The sequence below is a fragment of the Ruditapes philippinarum genome, unplaced genomic scaffold (assembly GCF_026571515.1).
Source record: "Ruditapes philippinarum isolate M1 unplaced genomic scaffold, ASM2657151v2 ctg6622_1_1_1_1, whole genome shotgun sequence".
In the NCBI taxonomy this organism is placed as follows: domain Eukaryota; kingdom Metazoa; phylum Mollusca; class Bivalvia; order Venerida; family Veneridae; genus Ruditapes; species Ruditapes philippinarum.
In genome coordinates, this window is record NW_026860237.1 from 73,342 (window position 1) to 94,428 (window position 21,087).

Genomic DNA, 21,087 nt, shown 5'->3' on the forward strand with positions numbered 1-21,087 from the left:
CAATAAATCTGCTAAACAGAGCATGGTATGTTCAATTTATAGAGTGGTTAACGCGTCGGACTAGTAATCTAAGGATTGCTGACCGCGCGGGTTCAAACCCTGTCAGGGGCAAGCCGTTGTTTCCTTAGGCAAGAAACTTTACATTTATTGCTAAGTACTGGTTGGTTCCAGGAACGGATTCAAGAGTTTTTCAATAAGCTTATAGCTTCCAATAAAATCGCACTAAAATAAATTTGTATAAACTAATTTTATTTTCTTTTAAAATAAACTTCCAGCTCTTTTAATGACACAATACATGTATATTGATATTGTGTCAACCTATACTATATAGGGTATAAAACATGATATATTTACATGGGAATAATTCAAACCATGTTTATTTTATACATACAAAGAGACTGCGTAGCAATTATCAATATTTTTGAATTACAAATTTCAGCATGGTAGATCTATATATTTGAAAAAAAAGTAAATTCGTAAAATCTTTTCTGAATGTAAAATTAACAACACAAATTTAGGTATAAAAGCCATGACATCATATATGTATATTTGCATATCTTTTCTTCTAATTACAATTTGTAGTTTTGTTATTTGTGCAGACGGTTATCTGCAAAGCCCGCTTTTAAAGTGAATTGGTCTATAATGGACTATCTGTTATAATATAAATAATTATGTTGATTATATTTAGTATCAGACATAACAACTAACCACAAAAGAATGATATGAGCCGCGTCACGACAAAACCAACATAATGGGTTTGCGACCAGCATGGATCCAGACCAGCCTGCGCATTCGCGCAGTCTGATCAGGATTATCAGTTTCTCTACTTGTAATAGAGTTGGTAAGCGAACAGCATGGATCCTGATCAGACTGGTCTGGATCCATGATGGTCGCAAACCCATTATGTTGGTTTTGTCATGGCACGGCTCATATATGATTATTGTTTGCAAGTTTGAGATACATGAACTGATATTACAAATATTCATATAGCAGGTAATAAATCGATCTAGAAAAAGAATAATATTATTCATCTTATTTAAATGTTCATACTACTTCACTTAGGAATTTATCAACAATTTTTAACAGCAATATTATATGAAAAAAATATCTATATGATACACTCCTATTGTTTTTATCAATATTTGAAATACCCGTAGAAAATGTATCCATTCAAGACAAATCAACTTCAAATGGAAAGCATCAATTTTAGTTAAGAATTTCTTTCAAAACATTAAAATAATTAAAAACATATTTATTCCTAGAAAAAAAGCTTTAATATAAGCTATCCGCTTTGTTTATCTTACAAAACAAAATTGAAAAATATACTATTGTATCACAAATATTCTACCCTGTGATATTTGAGAGTTTTATTTTTGTTTGTCATTGATGTTGAGTACGTCAGGTAGAATTCTTGTATGATTTGTAAATATTTTACTCATTATTACAATTTCTTAATCAACACAAACATATACTCACACATTTGAAGGTATGTTCTTTAAAACGTGTAGACATTCGTGAAAAATGTTTTATGTTCTTGTCGTATAATAAAAAAAGTAATAATTTGTTTCATTAGGACTGCCTTTACATTGCACCCTTGGCGTCTCAACGGCGTTATCCCAGGGCAGACTTACTGTTTCCAACTGTACGTTGTTGCTACATCCCACACTTTGTAGACTGCACTTATTTCTAAGACAGGTATACGCTTTGCAGCAAAGTTTTGTCTTTTTAAAAAAGCCGATATGATATGATATTCTAGCGTCCGGTCTTCCAGATACTGAGGCCCTAAATTGACATGAATAACATGTTTTATATCATATCGAACAAGTCTTATATTTTTGCATATTTGAGAAACATTGTGCTTGATCACGAATTATTGGATTAATCTTTTGAGGTTATTGAATAAATGAAATGTTTTCACCACCTAATTAAACAATATGTTTGGTACGTTAAAACAAAGTAATCAATATAATGCTAAACAAAATAAACTACTTATAAAGGCATTTCATAATTGCAAAAAAAATAAACCTTTCAATTAAATTCATATATCCGGAATTATTACACTGTACGTTTGTAACGTCGTTTTTAATTGGATAATCGTGACATTTATGTAATCTATATACACATATAATATATATAAACGGCTGCTGCCAGTCTATGAATAAATTTTATTTCTTTTTTTCTTCTTAAATATAAGTTTACACACATGTATGTTCTTGACAGTTTATATGATCGTTTGCAATAAAGCCCTCGACCTAGCGACTCGGGTTATATTTGAAAACAACTGTATATGATAGGGTCATATAACGTGTCAAAATCTTTATAATTTAAAATTTACCTGCATTCTGGTCCATAAAAAAATGCTCGCGCTTTACAACCAGAATTACCACCACCTGATCCCAACATCTCTGGCAAACAAAACGCAACCAGGAAAAGAACAATTATAACGAGCTTGTTTGACTTCATTTCCTGTAAAAATTAGACCGTTTAAAATAGAGTATATGAATTTTTAAATAAGGTAAGATGAAAGATAAAACGCACAACCAAGAAAACCGGTAGACTCATTCAGTTTTCCTGTATTATGATGTTTATTTGAAACATAATTAAAATGTTTTATTGTCAGTACTAAACAAATTGTTGTTCTAAGCATTTTAAAAGATATTTAAGAAATGATAGCAAGTGTATTAATATTAAACAAAGAATACGAATATCTAATACACATATGCCATAGAAATCAGCATAAATTTTTATTTTTTTAAAAAAGTCTACAATTTAGTTATATCCTAAGTAAACATCATAAATAGACGTTTATTAAATCATAATCAAATTATCAAATTAAATTAAACTTACCGTAATGTTGATGATATTAGATCTATCGACGATTATTTTCCTTTGCCAACAATGCTTTGTTATAGTTTCATGTCTCATATGTATTAATCGTAACTATATATTCGCGCTTTCGTCTTCTTGTAAACATAAGTTTGCAGATGTTTTTTTTTCTTGTGGTAACATTCAATATCATTCACAATGCAATCTTTTGTAATGCATAAATGGTTGTTGTTAATTAAGCATGATTTAATATTGTTTTGTATATGTAAAATGACTGTTGTTTTCGTATATAACAGGATGTTGTTAACCGCAAACCCCCCAACAATGTTTTGTTTTCGTTTAAACTTAACTGTTAAATCATGTTAACCAATGTATGAATTACATAATTTAAAACTTTCTGTTGTTAAAGCTTTAAAAGAATATTCGAAAGTATTTCCCCCTTGTTTGTTTGTTTGTTTACACTCCATCAATCTTCCAGTATAATATTTGGATTAACCTTGATAGAAGCATAGAATTCTGATTTAAACATATAATTACATGATATATCAAAACAATTAAAGTAAATAAATGAAATGAATAAAATAAAATGTTGCATAAATATGAAAATGTTTGTAGCATAAAACATGCTAAAACATTTTTATACTCTAAAGTTAGTATCCCCTTCTTTTGTCATATTGATAACGTCCATAAGTAGATTTTTACATCATCAGATTTTGGTAAATGGTGCATTTTGCAAAACCTGGATTGTTTTCTTTCTAGCAAAAAACACTAAACTAAGTTGGGTTTTTTTGTAAATTAGAAGAGATTGAATGCATATGTGTAATTAGCTGTTTAATGAATTTCTGGAAAAGCCATTCATTATGTTTTTGAAAGCGGGTGTAATAACCTTTGGACTTTCGAAAAAGTAAGTATCTAACTAACAGGTATTGGTATGGGCTATTTATTCGAAACATGCGGTAACGCTTCAAGTTAAAAACGTCAGTCTTGAATGGTTCTTATTAAATAGCGTTAGTGTAAATCACATGTTTTCCTATTCTTGTTGTTTGTTTGTTTGTTTGTTTGTTTGTTTGTTTGTTTGTTTGATTGATTGGGCTTTATGTCACAAAGTATAGGTCATATGGCGATGTTCCAGCTTTACTGGTTGAGGAACCCTCGGGTGCCCTTCCGTGCATTATTTCAGGCACGGACGGGTATCTGATTAGAACTACCGACGTTCCGTAAGCTAGCTGGATATCTTTTTCACATGAAAGGAATATTCTTGTTGTTGATCTGTTCGAACATGCTGTTTGGATCAGTGTTTACATTTCACATTTCAGTTATGAATAATCTACCTATTTTGGTGAAATTCCACCTGATTTACTGGTGTTAAATATATATATTTTCGTTTTTTGTTTTTTGGTTTTTTTTTTTGTTGTTTTTTTTTTTGGTTTTTTTTTGTTTTTTTGTTTTTTGGTTTTTTTTTTGTTTTTTTTTTTTTTTTTTTTGGCTGAAAACTATGGAAACAACCATGAACAACAAACAAACAATAAATATAAAAAAACATCCGACCCGATTAAATCTTATATAAATTTTTATTTCAGTTACATGACTTACATACACTTTATCAACTTGACAGAAAAGCAGTAACTAATGAAATGTCATGAATATTGCAGTAAAAAATATATATATATATTTGTGAGTGTGTAACCCTTAGCCTACTGGTGCCAAATGAATGTACCCATGCAACCATTGCAGACCAATGTCAGCCGGTACAGCCGCGCAGTCTTGTCATGGTCTGCACTTCCGCTATTCGTTATTCAGGCAACCGCTACATAATTTGAAATTGTCTTTAAATTGTCTTGTTTGAACAATGGAAAAGTCAATATGAGAAATTTGTCGTGGCACTTGGTTAAGGAAATGTAAATGGTACGAATAAATTATACATTAAACCTTTTTGTGATTTCTGAAGATACGACTCGGAAAAGTTTCTGATTATATAATTTATTATTTCAGACTTAGAAATTGAGTGTGCATCATGAAATGTAAACTAGAAGGGTTAATATCACAAAAGCATATGTCTCCCAGTCCCTCATGTGAAGTTTCATTGAACTCCTACCATAAGCTTGACCTGTGAAAGCCGGAAAAGAGTTTTTCTTTTTATAGCTCTGATGGCCATTTTGTGCAGCAAAGCGGAACGTGCCGGTGTTGTGCACAACTAGGGATGTTACTGATCACTCTTGTAACGTTCAGTAGAAATCCCACTAGTAGTTTGACCTGAGAAGGCCGCACAAGAATTTTCTATTTTAGCCCTGGCGGCCATTTTGTGCAGCAAACCGGATCGTGCCGTAAATATGCACAACTAAGGATGGTACTGATCACTCCTGTAAAGTTTGGTTGAAATCCCACCAGTAGCTTGACCTGTGTAGGCCGGACAATAATTTTCTATTTTTATCTCTCTCTGGTGGCCATTTTGTGCAGTGAAGCGGAACGTACCGGTGATGTGCACAACTAAGGATGGTACTCAGGACTAAGGACGGACAACCTGACGGACGGACAGACAGACGGACGGACAGACAGACGGCGAATGCAAAAAAAACAATATGTCTCCCAAAAATTTTGGGAGATATAATTAAATAAAGTTACAAACAAGAACAAGATATAATATTTTCAACATAATTATGTTTATAAGATCTAGACCGTCATATACATATTTAACAATATCAAAGATTAACTAAAATGGTTACATGATATCTTCAATGGGATAGGAACAACACTTCAAAAACATTCCATTGGTCTTCAGTTCAAATGTTTATGTATTTGGTTTTGTCTGGTGATCATAATGTTATTCATAACGTCGAAATTTATGATATAAAATGCAAATTGTACTATGCAATTAAATCTGTGTATAATCATAAAAAAAAATCTAAAAAATGAAACGCTAGCAGACGAGACATTATTGTATATATGCACTGATTAAACTGTGATGAATGAAAGATTAATAAATGTCAAAATTAATTGAAAAGAATCCGGTAGAGATATAAAAAAGTTAAATAGTAATTGATTGACTGGTATTTCATACAAGCCATCCCCTGAAATAAAGAGAGAAAAAAAGAAAACTTTGTGACAGTTGTTTCTCCCTCAAAATGAACAAACTGATGCTTTTATGATTTATATGTTATATTTTACCATTTTGAAACAAAACGTCAAGAAAACTCAAGAAATTGCATTGCCGATGAGTTAAATTTAAATTAAAAAAAAACATAAATCAATCATATTAATGACAAGCCTTTGTCAATGTTATAGAAAAATGGAAAATAAAATTACCAAAAATTCTTATATGGCTAATTGTCATTTTTCGTAACATATACCTTCGGATGAGTGAAGAAATATTTAATTGTCAAAATGCAAAACACTCACTCACACAGTGCTTGATAATACAAAGTTTACTTTTTCTTCTTTTTCCCTACCATCACATCGCCCACTTTCTTGATTCCTCTGAATGGACCAGCTATAATATTGGCACCAACAATAAATGGCGAGGCTGCTATACCAGCTAAAGGGCCATTCTTCTTCCCGAAGTCGTTTGCAGCATCGAGGCCTGAAGCGAGGAACTTTTTGTAATAAAGAACCTTCAAAAATAAATATCTACATGTATCAGTAGTTTATAAAGTCTTCTTTCTAACGTGTTTCGTACATCTTTTTCATTGTTATTTCAACAATAAAGACGTATATACGCGTGCGGTTTTGAGAGCATTGCGCGTGCGTTTATCTTTAATCTTATATGTTATAATAAATTATAAAACTTAATGAAGATCTTATGTTTGAATAAGTTGCATCTCATATCGGTACAAAAATATTAACATCAACAGGCCTCAGCTCAAACAAGTCCAAAGGTGTAAACCTCTGATAAATATTATCGTTTTTAATGTTTACAAACATCTAGGTTGTTTTTAAGGTGGTACAGAGGTGACATGCGTGTGTTTTTATTTATCTTGCGCACAAGATATTCTGTCGTGGCCGCGAGTTACTAAGTCGTGACCACGAGTTACTAAGTCGTGGCCACGAGATAATTAAATTGTGCGCACAAGATACTGTGTCGTGGCCACAAGTTATTAAGTCGTGGCCACGAGATAATAGATAGGTGCGCACGAGATTCTATGTGATAGTCATGAGTTACTAATTCGTGGCAACGAGATAATTAAGTCGTGCGTCGTTAAGTCTTTTATTTATCTTGTGGCCACGACTTAGTAACTCGAGGCCAAGACATAGTATTTCGTGTGCACAACTTACTTATCTCGTCACCACGACTAAGTAACTTGTGACCACGACATAGTATCTCGTGTGCACGACTTAATTATCTCGTAGCCACGACATAGTATCTCGTGTGGACCACTTAATTATCTCGTGGCCACGACTTAGTAACTTGTGCCCAAGACATAGTATCTCGTGCGCATGAGATAAATAAAAACGCACAAATGTCATCTTTGCGCCACCGTATGTTTTATCTAAGATTCCGTGATATTTTCATTGGTTCAACTCATTGTACTTGTTATTTTCTGTTTCGATTTTGTCTGAGACAACACGTTTACCTTTTCCTGCACCATAAACAAGGCCACCTGCGGCAGCTACCGGCACCCACAGCGGAGCTGTCCCTACTGTCGAAGCTACTTTAATAACCTCTTCGTCAGACATTTCCCTAATCAAAGAAACTATTTCATAGATATATTGCTGCAGTGGCTTTTGTACATTCCAGTCACAAAATACAGCATTTATTTTTAATCTTATCTAACATCGTATAATGTTTGAAAGTCCAAGGTTATTGAAACAGAAAGTGGTCTCTTCTAAAGCAAATGACATTATCTTAAATAATTAAGAAATCTTATCGGCAGGTGAACATAGATTTTTTTTGTATATTTTGCCCAACAAGCACGTTATTGTCATATAACTTAATACGTTGCAAATCTTAAAATTAAATAATCATAAAACCATTGACTTTATTTTGTTTACTGTCCCCTCCTTTCTACATTGAATAAGCTTAAAAATATATGAGCCGTGACATGACATTTCCAACATAGTGGTCAAATTTGACATTTTCACTTTTTCAAAGATTCTCAAAAAGCAATCTTTTCTGAATCATTTGAAACAAATTTTATTATTTTTGGACGATGAAAACTTGTTTTATAATACTTTTTTATCATACACCTGTTGTTGGTGACGGCGTTTAAGTTGACGTTAGTGACGACGTCGTTTAAAAGTACGACGTCGTTAAAAAGTACGTCAGTTTGACTAAACGGAAAATTATTTTGCTTAACATAATAATCCTGGAAAAATATTTTCAAATAAGACAATGCATGCAAAATTGATTATTCAAATAATTAACAACGTCGTTCTCATATGTGTTTAATTACACAGTCTTTTTTCCACTATACTATATTATCAACTTTTAGATTTTCAGTACATAGATTAATTTTATTGTATTTCCAGCGGAAGAGTTACTCTTCTCTTGTAGGTAACGGGCACGTTTCATCTCGCGAAACTTGTCTCACAAATGGACGTACAGATCTGTATAAGTACATCTGTCTTTCAAATGAAGAGACCGCCTGGCTGTAGTACAGGTGGCATTTGTTTCTGCCAGTGAACGTAGTGTCCGAATATCGTAAGAGTTTGAACGATCTTTCGTCACCATCGGGAGTTTTCCTCACAGTTACCTCGCCAGGTCTATTGTGGCTCAATTCTGGAACCATGGATTGAAAATATATATTGAAATACTAATTTATACTTTCACAAAACACTTATGTAAAAATATATCTCATAAGAAAGTGGCTAACCGTACGGACCCAAACTGCTAGCCAAAAGTTAAGACAGTCGCGCACGTCTAGCCTATACGCACTGAACTGCGCTGTATCATGAACAGAAATTTTCTTTGTCCGCTAAAATGATCAAGATAAAAATTTATTACAACTGTATTACGTGTATAGACATGCTTTAATAATATTTCAGTTTTATTTCCCCTGTACTTTCGCACGGACTTTAATCAAAATCTGTGATTTTTAGAGAAAACTTCCGATCATCAAACGCCAAAAAATAATATATTTACGTTAATTGTTTAAAGTTTTCATGATACTCAAGGAAAGAAAGTTTGCATTTAAAAAAAAAATGCCGTACGGCTTAGCATCAACAGTGTGTATAGGCTAGTCTGTACGGTGACTAAGGTATGGCTAGAACTTTTTTCTAGCAATACGGCCCCGTGCGGCTAGCCACTGTCATTTCATAAAGATAATTTCATAACACAACGTAAATTTATTCGTAAAGAATGATAAAAGAAAATCTGTATAAAAAGTATAACATTGACACCTGAAATGTTGATATGATAAAATTCCCGGTATGGCTTTGTAATACTGATTAAATTATGTCTTCCAGTCAAACCATGTCCATTCTGGAATAATTTACGGACATAATGTGTTATTTTTGGCAATAATTTTAATTTATTTATTCATTTATTTTATGAACTTTACTGGTTTCATTCATTCATGTATTCATTCATTCATTCATTCATTCACATTTTATTTATACATTTACATAGGGACTCGGAACAGAGTCGGCGTGATCGTTAACAAACAAAACAAAAAAGAATCAGTTCATAAATTGCAATTTAAACATATTTTCTATTTATCAATAAGCTTATTTAGTTTGTCACGATTATTTATTTCAATAAAGAGTTCCTTTTAGAAAAAGGTTTAAAATAGCAAATTACCCAGCGCAGTTTTAGCAATGTAATGTAACAATATATCTTCCTGTTTACCAACGCATGGTCATCAATATCTAATTAACATTTTGGACCGTGTGAACAGCTTTCCCGTCTACGCGATGCACTGCTCTCCATCAAAAAAAGATACGGCGTGGATCCTCCATCGGTGCGGATAGCCAATACTTGTACCTAAACAAATATTCATACTTCATAACTTTTTAATTTTTTTTTTTACAAAGTTCTCAAATGAATAATGCTATGTATAAAACAAGCATTGTTAATTTTTAAAAACATCCGGTATTTTTTCCCGTCATTAAAAAACCTACCTATGCGTGTTTCGTTTTTGATGAATAAATCTAAATACTGCACAAAATTTAAAATAACTTCATTATGGTATAGAATTGCACATGGTAAGTGCACTTTTTTAGAATGTGGTAGAAACGTTTATTTAATTTAAGTCTTTGGACGAGAATCTACTCCGTACTTATTTTTATAAAGTGTTTTTTTTTTTCAGTTGCAGAATGGATAATGTTATTGAATGTTTGGTAAGTTTTTCTCATGGCCTAGCCGGTGTCCTCGATTTATTCATGCGTGTTTGAAATTCAACCATAATTACTGAAAAAGGCCGCGTTGAAAAATTTGTAGATAATTGGAATTAGTTATAGTCTGCATTCTAATATAACGCAATTGTAAATACAAAATGAGAATGGGAAAACAAAGAAAATGGTAGATAAATTGTAACCTTTTTTCAGTGTCAGAGTAAAGAGGTCCCCATCTGACGAGCATGATGCGGAGCGAATCAAATGTATAGTATTTGTACTAGTATAATTGCCGACGCAACGGCGGTTGTCCTCTAAGGCTGCTACTTTTTGACGAATCAATGTCAGATAAAGATTTCTTTCTTCTTGTGCTAGCTGAATATGTGTTTGCATAGATAATGATGCCCGGCCATCTTCTCAGATTCTGTCACAGCATCGACATCTGTCTTTGCGATATTGTTCACATTTCGAACAAACATGTGACGTGGGGAAGCAATTACAATATGCGCGCCACACAAGCTTCCATAATCTGACAAATGTTTTCTTTTACACATTTTCCATTCTCAAGATCGTAAACTCTCAAACATAAATAGAATGAATGGCTTTCTTTGTCAAGATGAATGTAGATAGATGTAGGGAGATCACACGCCCTCTCGGAGCAGCTCTGGCTGTGGTACGCCATTCTCAGTCAGCACTACGAACCGTAAATTCACTATTTTCAATAACATCGTCAAAAAAATGGAGAGCAAGGATAGGCTTTCGTCCAGTATTGCCATGTTTACGTGGAAGATACGCCATGGAACCAATGTACGTGTCGATAAAGCTCTCAAGAAGAGTCTGTAATGTCATATAATATCAAATGAAAGCCTGACGGCATATTTTTCTTTCTTCAAAACGATACAAGTAATTGGGCGCTTTCTCGAGCCTCTGCCTGTTTGTCACGTCTCTTGTTAACATATCTCTAATAGATAAGATATGGTCATTAATATCTGAAGAACTAAATTTTTCTATGCATTTATTTTCGCAGTAACAATGTTTAAAAAGAACACAACTATCCCACTCAGTAAATGGATTTTCAATTTTCCTACGTTAGAACATGGTCAAGGTATTGGTGCGACCAGAATTTCATTTCCTATCGATGTGTCGCCGTCTTCGGAAACTCTGTTATACAAATAATTATGGTCAGGTATGGGTGTCTAATTTGTATTGCATAAACACAAAACATGATCAAATTGAACAATTGGTTGATCTCCTAAAACGAAAATGATAAAGAAAACCGTAATAATAATTCTATTATTAAAAAGTTGTACTTTTGATTTAAGACTATTACGGCCAAATTGGAAATTTTAGGCGTTCACGTTTCTCTAAAACTGTGATGTAACAAGGAATCCTCTAGCTCGCTGCATTTTTTAGACATTGATTCTACCTATCTATCTATCTATCTATTTCTATCTCTTGAGTACTGCCGTGTTTCCTTGTTTATCCTGAGTTCAACTTCTTTATAAAGATTCTATTTTAATGTAACTTTTATTAATACGGTAGAAAATTATCTATAATAAATTTACAATTTCAAATAGCTGTTTAAAATCAATCGTACAACAGTTTAAAATCATCGTACACAAGTGACAAGTATGACGGTAGGCCTAAGGGGCCCTTCAGTTATAAAACAGTAACTTGTACGGCTCTTTGGTTTAATATTAGACAATAGCATCTTGAACATAGCCATCAAGATATTTAATAATTGAAAAACATGTCATATGTACAAGGTCTTTAATACTTTAGAAAAGAAAATCGGGGTTAAAAGGTAATTAAATATTTTACAATGCCATTTGGTTTGTTTTTATAAACAACGGGTCTGCTACAGAACTTACAGACCTCATTGCCGAGATCGAATCTGATTGTTGACACATTTGCTTAATTGGTTTCAATTCTTGAAATTACTTGTAGTTTTCTTGCAAAAACAAGAACAATAATACTGCAACTCTTCTCCGCCCTCTGGCCATTATATTTAATAATTATACGATTTAACGGACCCGCCCACGCTATACATTGTTTAAAGCTCCATGGATAGCAACGGGTGCCGCGACTGTTAAAAACTGTACAGCGCTGATTGAAAACACGCGCGATATATAATTAAAAAAACGTGGTAATTTTGGCGTCAACTTTGACGTCGTGTTTCTACGATTACGTCATTTGACCACTATGTTGGAAATGTCATGTCACGGCTCATATTGTTATCATTTGTTTTTTTAAATCACCACTGTTCTCAACTTGCATTGACCTCATTTAAATGAAACGGATGCATGTTAATGTAATTTTATTCTTTTTAATGTAAAGTGTTTTTGTGCAACAAATTTTTAAACAATTTATCAAAGTTTTGTGCACACGGAAGCAAATAATGGACCGCAAGTCATGTTGTATCATGTTTCTCCAATTTCGATATGAAATAATGACTAATCTGCCTTTAATAGATAATAATAAACCTATAGCCAGAAACAAAACAAAAAAAACAGTAATGTACACACTGGCAGTGTTTGGGATAATTATAAAAAATAGTGATTCTTACATAGAAAGCTTTATAAACATAAAACGATAAAATGATTCAGATATTTATCTGGAAGCAAAAAGGGTAATAATCAGAAATATCTCAATATATCAAAACTTACGTTTCTAATATCCAATTTGCAGTTCAACACCGTTTTTCAATGAAGTTATGCCAATGCTATGTATAAAATCACGTTATGGAACAGAGCCAGTCAATTCAAACAAAAGCAGGTCTAGTATAACAAAAGACCTTCGTTTTAAATTTGAAATGATCTTTTCATACAGTCATGAACATAAACTTAATGTTATATAATCAATATGTCGTTTTAAAATTGTAACATGATCATTTAATGTCCGAACTCTGTACATGTAATAACGTTATTTTTCTGTGTGAAAATTGCTTCATTATCTAACTAGGTTAAGAAAACACACGTGTTATAGGTTATAATCGCAGCACGAAAATATTTTTTTATTTAAATAAAAACATAACGAATGCTGAACAGCCTTAATAAGGCTCATTATTTTTTCAAAGCGATTATAGAAATTGTTCTATATTGATAAATCTTGAAATAGACTTTAGTTGTTGATAAGCTCCGCCTTTACAGCATGCCACATGTAACATCAATTGTGTGTTAAATCTTGGAATATTAAGGCGTACTCTTGTTGTCTCTTACTAGTTAAAATTATACAGTTTTATATTTTACCTGGACATCTTATTTGGGATATAATATTCTTGATAATATACTTGTCACTAAAAATAGAAGCAATGGAATTAAATTCAATTACACCTGAAATTTGCATTACCTACAACATAGGAAAAATCTGAAAGGAATGTCAAATTAATATTCAGTGGAACCCTCAAAAAATCAGAGGAAGAGAGAATTGCATACCTTCTAATATGGGTAGGAGAAAAGGGGCAAGATATTATGCAATCCTGGAATTTAAACGCAGATGAAAAATTATAAAAGATCGACACATTCTTCACAAAATTTCAAAGTCACGTTCAACCAAAACTAAACCGAATTTTTGCAAGTACGGTACCAATTCAATAAACGAAAAAGCAGGGTGATCGAAACAATATAATAATTCGTCACAAGATTTAACTGAAAGCAAATGAATGCAGATACCACGATGGCCACAACGGACACAATGATATGAGGCCGCATTATTCTTTGGGGGAAAATAACCAAAGACTGAGGGAAAAATTAATTTACAAAGAGAATCCTTAACATTGGACAAGGCAATTCAATATCGCTAAATTTCGAATATTGTAAAACAAATGGACATTCTTAACCCAAAACAAGATGTAAATTACGTCAAACATGGATGTGCCAACTCGGATAAGTCTAAAACTACTTCCTGTAGATATTGTACAACATACCATAACATCATACACAAACAGAAATGCCCGACATATGGACAGCAGTGCAAATCATGTAAAAAGTACAATCATTGGGCAAAAGAATGCCGTTCAAACAAACAGAAACATGTTCATGAATTTTCGAACGATTTAAATGAAAATAGTGATGACTCTTATGTAGATAAATATTTCATTGACAACGTAAGCGACAAAATATCGCCAGCCCCAAATCGCGCTTTTGTTTACATTAAAGATGGCCTGAAATGCCAAAACATTAATTCAAACTTGAAACAGGTAGCAGCGTTAACATACTCTCTAAGCGCACAAACTTGAATCGCTCAGCATAGAATCCCTTTGCAGGCACCCGATTCTAAACTTATCTCGTACTCAGGTGATACAATTAAAAGTTATAGGAAAGATCGGTTTAACTTGTAGCTATCGTAGAGAGTTTAGACTTCTATGTCGTAAACAGTGACGCGCCGACACTTATAGGATATACAGACACCATTACCTTGGGTTAATTAAACTCACATACAATAAACTGCCAAAAATATGTATTCAAATCTCCCTGGTAAAGCAAAACTACACCTGCTTGATGACGCTATTCCAGTAATTACACCTCCGAGTTGTGTACCGGTACACCCCAATGTTCAAATCCGCGACTTAAGCTTGAACCTTCAGCAAATGGTCAAAGACGAAATTATAAACGCAATGACGGAACTCAACGGGCTGGGTACACCCAATTGTAGTTTGAAAGAAACCCGAATGGAAAAATTCTACGTATTTGCCTAAGACCCAAAACAGCTCCATGAAGCAATACGAAGACCTCATTATGTCAAATCAACATCTTGATGACGTAACAGCAAAGCTCGATGGAGCTAAATACTTTAGTATGTTACTAAATTCGTACTCGTGCATATTGGCATCTGTACAAACTCACAACAAACAATCGTCTTAACGTCACAACATTCGCCACTCGTTTCGGTAGATACAGGTACTTACGGTTACCATACGGTATGTCATCATCAAGTTGATATATTTTCTCAAAAGGTCAATCAGAATATTCGAAAGGAATTTAAACGGAATACAAACTCTTGTTGATTTTTATTTTAAGCACCCAATGTGAACATGATAAACATCTAACACAGGTCTTATTACGCGCGTATCTGTTTCAATGAACAAAACTGCACCATTGGCACCAAATCGGTAACATTCTTTGGTCATATCATCACAGAAAGTGGATTAAAAGCTGACCCGTCTAAGATCGAAGCAACCATGAAATTGCCAATCCCCGAAAAGGTCGAAAGGCCTTTAGGAAGGTAAATTACCTTTATAAATTCGCGCTAAATCTAGCAGAAGTTACAGCCCCCTTACCTCTTGCAAAAAGATACAGAGTTTATTTGGGATCATGTGCATAAATGAGAATTTTCTCAGGTCAAAGATATCATGACAAAGGCACCAGTATGACCCGACAAAGTCGCTTATACTGGAAACGGACGCTTCGAAATGAGGAGTTGCTTATTGTTTATTTTAAGACGATAGACCTATCGCATTTAAAGCAAAAGCCTGACGCAAATTGAAATCGGTTATGCTGTCATTGAAAAAGAAATGCTTGGAATTTTGTTCGGATGTAAACGGTTTCATCAATTCACTTTTGGTAGAAACGTTTTCGTACACTGCGATCACAAAATAATATCTGCCATAATGAAAAAACCAATGTCTGCAGCACCGCCTAGATTATCTAGAATGCTACTAGCTCTGTTCAAATATCAGTTAATCGTTTAGCCAATCCTTGTAAAGAAATACTAGTTAGTAACTGCCTATCACGACAATGTCTCCCTAATACATACTGACCTTGATAGTTTCGTGCATACTCTTCAAAAAAAATTGCATGTTAGCGACCAACGAAAAGAAAATATTCGAACCGTAACGTGCAAAGACGCACACATGAAAACTCTAAAGATACTATATTAAACGGCTGGCTAGAATCTAGAGCAAAGTGCGAGCAATCAATCCTTGATTTCTGGAATCACCGCGGTGAGTGACCTAAAAGTTCGAGGTCATACTATTGTAATGCCGAAAACTTGAGAAATGAACTTGTACAGAAAGTTCATACAGGTCACATGGGAATTATGAAGACACTTGAACGTGCTAAAGATTCATTTTTCTGGCCAGGCATGTCCAAGCAAATGAAAGAATATGTAAGCAAATGTAGCATATGTCTTTATACCGCGACCCGAACACAAACGAATTGCTAATGACCACCGACTTCCCTGACCGATCTTACAAAAAATAGCAGCACACCTGTTCCATTTCAAGGTTAAGAGTATCTTTTGACTATAGATAACTATTCGAGATTCTTGGAAGTAAACTTTTTTACCAAACACTACATCAAAAACCGGTATTCTCAAACTTCAGAAACGTATGTCACAAATGTCAATACCTGAAGTATTTGTCTAAGACAACGGTAGTCAATTTTCAAGCTCTGAATTCAAAAGATTCGCTTCAGAGTGGGGGGTTCGAACACAGAACTTCCTCCCCCGGATATCCCCAGTCGAACGGTCTTGCGGAAAAAGATGTAGGTATCGCGAAAAAACTAATGCAAAAAGCTAAAGATACAAACACAAACATTTACATTGCATTACTAGAATACCTCAATAACAAAATCCATCGGCCAGTTACAAATAAAGAGCTGGTACCCATTTTAGTAAATAACTCAAAAGTGCACAGTCTAATAAAAAAATCGAAAGACAAACGAAAGGTTAATTACGACAAAAATGCAAAATATTTGCCACCTTTGCCATTGAATCAATCAGTACGCATTAAAATAGGAAAAACTTAGGAAACGCTGGAAAATAGTAAAGGAACACAGTGACCGCTCCTATCATATAAACATGCTGACGGCAGCATATATCGGAGAAATCGGTCAGTATTACGCAAAAGTCCGAATAACACAACCGATATTGAATCATTTCATGCGCAAGTCCTAGATCATAATAAAAATTTAAGTACTTCTCAATTATCTCTCGAAGAAAATAATTCATCTCAGGAACAAAGTGACCCTATCAACGATTATTTCCCTTTGTCAACAATGCTTTGTTATAGTTTAATGTTAAGTATATTTGTCTTTATCAAGAATATATGCGCGTTTGATTGTCCTCTTGATTGTACCATACAGTTTCAGATGTTTTATTTCCTTATGGTAACATTCAATCTCATTCACAATGCACTCTTTTGTAGTGCATAAATAGTTTTATTAATTAAGCATGATTACATAATTTATTTTTATGTTAAATTACTGTTCCCTTCGTAAATAACAGGATGTTATTAACCGGAATGAAAAAGAAAAATGTATTGTTATGGTTTAAACTAAACTGCTATATCATGTTTTCAAGTTATTTTGCAGAATTAGCACTCTGTTAAAGCTTTAAAAGAATATTCGAAAATACTTTCCGTTTTTTGTTTCCACTTCATCAATACTTAAAACTAACTAATAGCTATTGGTACGGGTTTCGATCATGAAAACAAATCATATATTCGAAACATAAAAGTAACGCTTCCAGTAGAAAATCGTCAGTCTTGATTGGTTCTTGTAGAACAACGATTGTGTAAATCACAAGCTTTCACATTCTTGTTGTTGATTTGTTCGAACATGCTGTTTGGATCAGTGTTAATATTTCAGTTATGAATATACCTCGCCCGGTGAAATCTTACAAAAATGTTTATTTCAGTAGCATGACTGACACTAATCAACTTGACAGAAAAACAGATATAAAAGAAATGTTATGAATATTGTAAGGGAGAATTGTAAATCAGTGAAAATCCAAGAAAAACATCTGCTGGTAACCATTGCGACCAAGATCAGCTGTCATGTCATGGTATGCACTTCAGCTATTGGTTATTCAGTTAACTGCTACATATTTTCTTTAAAAAAATATTAACAGTTTTGTACTGTTTGAACAATGGACAAGTCAATATAAAATACATGTATTTGGCGTGGCAAGGGGTTAAAGAAATATAAATGGTTCAAATAAATTATGCATTTCAACCTTTTCGTGATTTCTGTAGAAATGATTCGAAAAAGTACCACATTGTATAATTAATTATTTCTGACTTAGAAATTGTGACTGCATCATGAAATCAATTAAATTTAATATTTATTAAATAAAGTAACAAACAAGACGAGATATAATGTTTGCAACATATGTTTCTAAGATCTAGACCGACATATACATATTAAACAATATCAAAGATTAACTAAAGCTGTGATTAGGACATGGTTACATGATATCTTCAATGGGATAGGAACAACACTTCAAAAACATTCCATTGGTCTTCATTCCAAATGTTTATGTATTTGGTCTTGTCTGGTTGTCATAATGTTATTCAAAACGTCGAAATTTATTTGATACTGTATTATGCAATTGAGTCTGTGTATAATTATAAAAAACCTTTCTAAAAAAATGAAACGCTAGCAGACGACACATGTATTGTATATATGCACTGATTAGACTGTGATGAATTAAAGATTAATTAATCTGAAAATTAATTGAAAAGAATCAGGTAGAGATATAAAAAAGTGATATAGTAATCCGACTGGTACTTCATACAAGCCATTCCCTGAAATAAAGAGAGAAAAAAGGAAACTTAGTGACAGTTGTTTCTCCCTCAAAATGAACAAACTGATGCTTTTATTATTTATATGTTATATTTTACCATTTTGAAACAAAACGTCAAGAAAACTCAAGAAATTGCATTGCCGATGAGTTAACTTTGAATAAAAAAAAAACATAAATCAATCATATTAATGACAAGCCTTTGCCAATGTTATAGAAAAATGGAAAATAAAATTACTAAATATTCTTATATGGCTAATTGTCACTTTTCGTAACATATACATTCGGATGAGTGAAGAAATATTTAATTGTCAAAATGCAAAACACTCACTCAAACAGTGCTTGATAATACAAAGTTTACTTTTTCTTCTTTTTCCCTATCATAACATCGCCCACTTTCTTGATACCTCTGAATGGACCAGCTATAATGTTGGCACCAACAATGAACGGAGCTGCTGCTATACCAGCTAGAGGTCCGTTCTCCTTCCCGAAGTCATTTGCAGCATCGAGACCTAAAGACGTATATTCGCGGGCGGTTTTGAGAGCATTGCGCGTGCATGTATAAGTGTATATGTTATACTAATTATAACACTTAATGAAGATCTTATGTTTGAATAATGAGTTGCATCTCATATCGGTACAAAAGTATTAACACCAACAATCTCCAGCTCTAACAAGTCCAAAATAAATATTATCGTTTTTACTGTTTACAAACATCTAGGTTGTTTTTAAGGTGGTGACATGCGTGTGTTTTTATTTATCGTGCGCACAAGATATTCTGTCGTGGCCACGAGTAACTAAGTCGTGACCACGAGTTTCTAAGTCGTGGCCACGAGATAATTAAATGGTGCGCCCGAGATACTGTGTCGTGGCCACGCGTTACTTAGTCGTGGACACGAAATAATAGATAGGTCCGCACGAGAAACATGTACTATGTCATGGTCATAAGTAACTAATTCGTGGCCACAAGATAATTAAGTCGTGCGTCGATTTATTTATCTCATGGCCACGACTTAGTAACTCGATGCCAAGGCATAGTATTTCGTGTGCACAACTTACTTATCTCGTGACCACGACTAAGTAACTTGTGACCACGACATAGTATATCGTGTGCACGACTAAAATTATCTCGAAGCCACGACATAGTATCTCGTGCGGACCACTTAATTATTTCGTGGCCGAGACTTATTAACTTGTTCTCAAGGCATAGTATCTCGTGCGCACGAGATAAATAAAAACGCACACATGTCACCTTTGCGCCACTGTATGTTTTATCTAAGATTCCGTGATATTTTCATTGGTTCAACTCATTGTTCTTGTTATTTTTGTATCGATTTTGTCTGAGACATCACGTTTACCTTTTCCTGCACCATAAACAAGGCCACCTGCGGCAGCTACCGGCACCCACAGCGGAGCTGTCCCTACTGTCGAAGCTACTTTAATAACCTCTTCGTCAGACATTTCCCTAATCAAAGAAACTATTTCATAGATATATTGCTGCAGTGGCTTTTGTACATTCCAGTCACAAAATATAGCATTTAATTTTAATATTATCTAACATTGTATAATGTTTGAAAGTCCAAGGTTATTTAAACAGAAAGTGGACTCTTCTAAAGCAAATAACAGTATCTTAAATAATAATCTTATCGGCAGGTGAACGTTGATTTTTTTGTATATTTTGCCCAACAAGCACGTTATTGTCATATAACTTAATATGTTGCAAATCTTAGAATTAAATAATACTAAAACCATTGACTTTATTTTGTTTACTGTCCCTCCTTTCTTGAAAAAGCCTAAAATATATTATAATCATTTGTTTTCTTAAATCACCACTGTTCTCAACTTGCGCGGACCTCTTTTAGAAGGAATGGATGCATGTTAATGTAATGTTATTCTGTTTAATGTGTAAAGTGTTTCGTACAACAACTTTTTAAACAATTTATCAAAGTTTTATGCACACGGAAGCAAAGAATGGACCGCAAGTCATGTTGTATCATGTATCATTGATTTTGATTCTCCAATTTCGATATGAAATAATGACTAATCTGCCTTTAATAGATAATAAAAAATCTTGCAGATAGGCTATAGTCAGAAACAAAACAAAAAGCAGTAATGTACACACTGGCAGTGTTTGGGATTATTATAAAGAATAGTGTTTCTTACATAGAAAGCTTAATAAACATAAAACGATAAATGATTCAGATAATTATGTGGAAGCAAAAAGGATAATAACCAGAAATATCTCAATAAATCAAAACTTACGTTTCTAATATCCAATTTGCAATTCAACACCGTTTTTCAATGAAGTTATGCCAATGCTATGTATATAAAATCACTTTATGGAACAGAGCCAGTTATTTCAAAACAAACGCAGGTCTGGTATATCAAAAACCCTCGTTTAAAAATTTAAAATGATCTTTTCATACAGTCATGAACAAAAACGTAATGTTATATAATCGATATGTCGTTTTAAAA

General features: G+C 33.4%; 1 protein-coding gene and 2 long non-coding RNA genes across 4 annotated transcripts; all 3 read right to left on the minus strand.

The window, feature by feature from the left end:
* Positions 1-228: 228 nt before the first annotated feature.
* LOC132759330 (uncharacterized) lies at positions 229-3,017 on the minus strand. The gene is made up of 3 exons (XM_060751089.1): positions 2,848-3,017; positions 2,336-2,466; positions 229-1,782 (listed from the first exon to the last, which is right to left on the minus strand). Exons 1-3 carry the CDS (start codon positions 2,923-2,925, stop codon positions 1,527-1,529), a joined length of 465 nt encoding a protein of 154 aa, XP_060607072.1. The 5' UTR covers positions 2,926-3,017; the 3' UTR covers positions 229-1,526.
* Positions 3,018-4,378: 1,361 nt separating this feature from the next.
* Positions 4,379-12,982, minus strand: LOC132759331 (uncharacterized). 2 transcript variants are annotated; one of them, XR_009629696.1, is made up of 4 exons: positions 12,759-12,982; positions 7,395-7,501; positions 6,223-6,403; positions 4,379-5,894 (listed from the first exon to the last, which is right to left on the minus strand). It is a non-coding gene; the product is annotated as an uncharacterized LOC132759331 (long non-coding RNA). The 2 variants fall into 2 exon arrangements; XR_009629695.1 differs by having other exon boundaries at positions 6,227-6,403; positions 12,759-12,979.
* Positions 12,983-18,136: 5,154 nt separating this feature from the next.
* Positions 18,137-20,975, minus strand: LOC132759332 (uncharacterized). Its single transcript, XR_009629697.1, has 4 exons — positions 20,875-20,975; positions 19,971-20,077; positions 18,944-19,124; positions 18,137-18,616 (listed from the first exon to the last, which is right to left on the minus strand). It is a non-coding gene; the product is annotated as an uncharacterized LOC132759332 (long non-coding RNA).
* Positions 20,976-21,087: the final 112 nt, after the last annotated feature.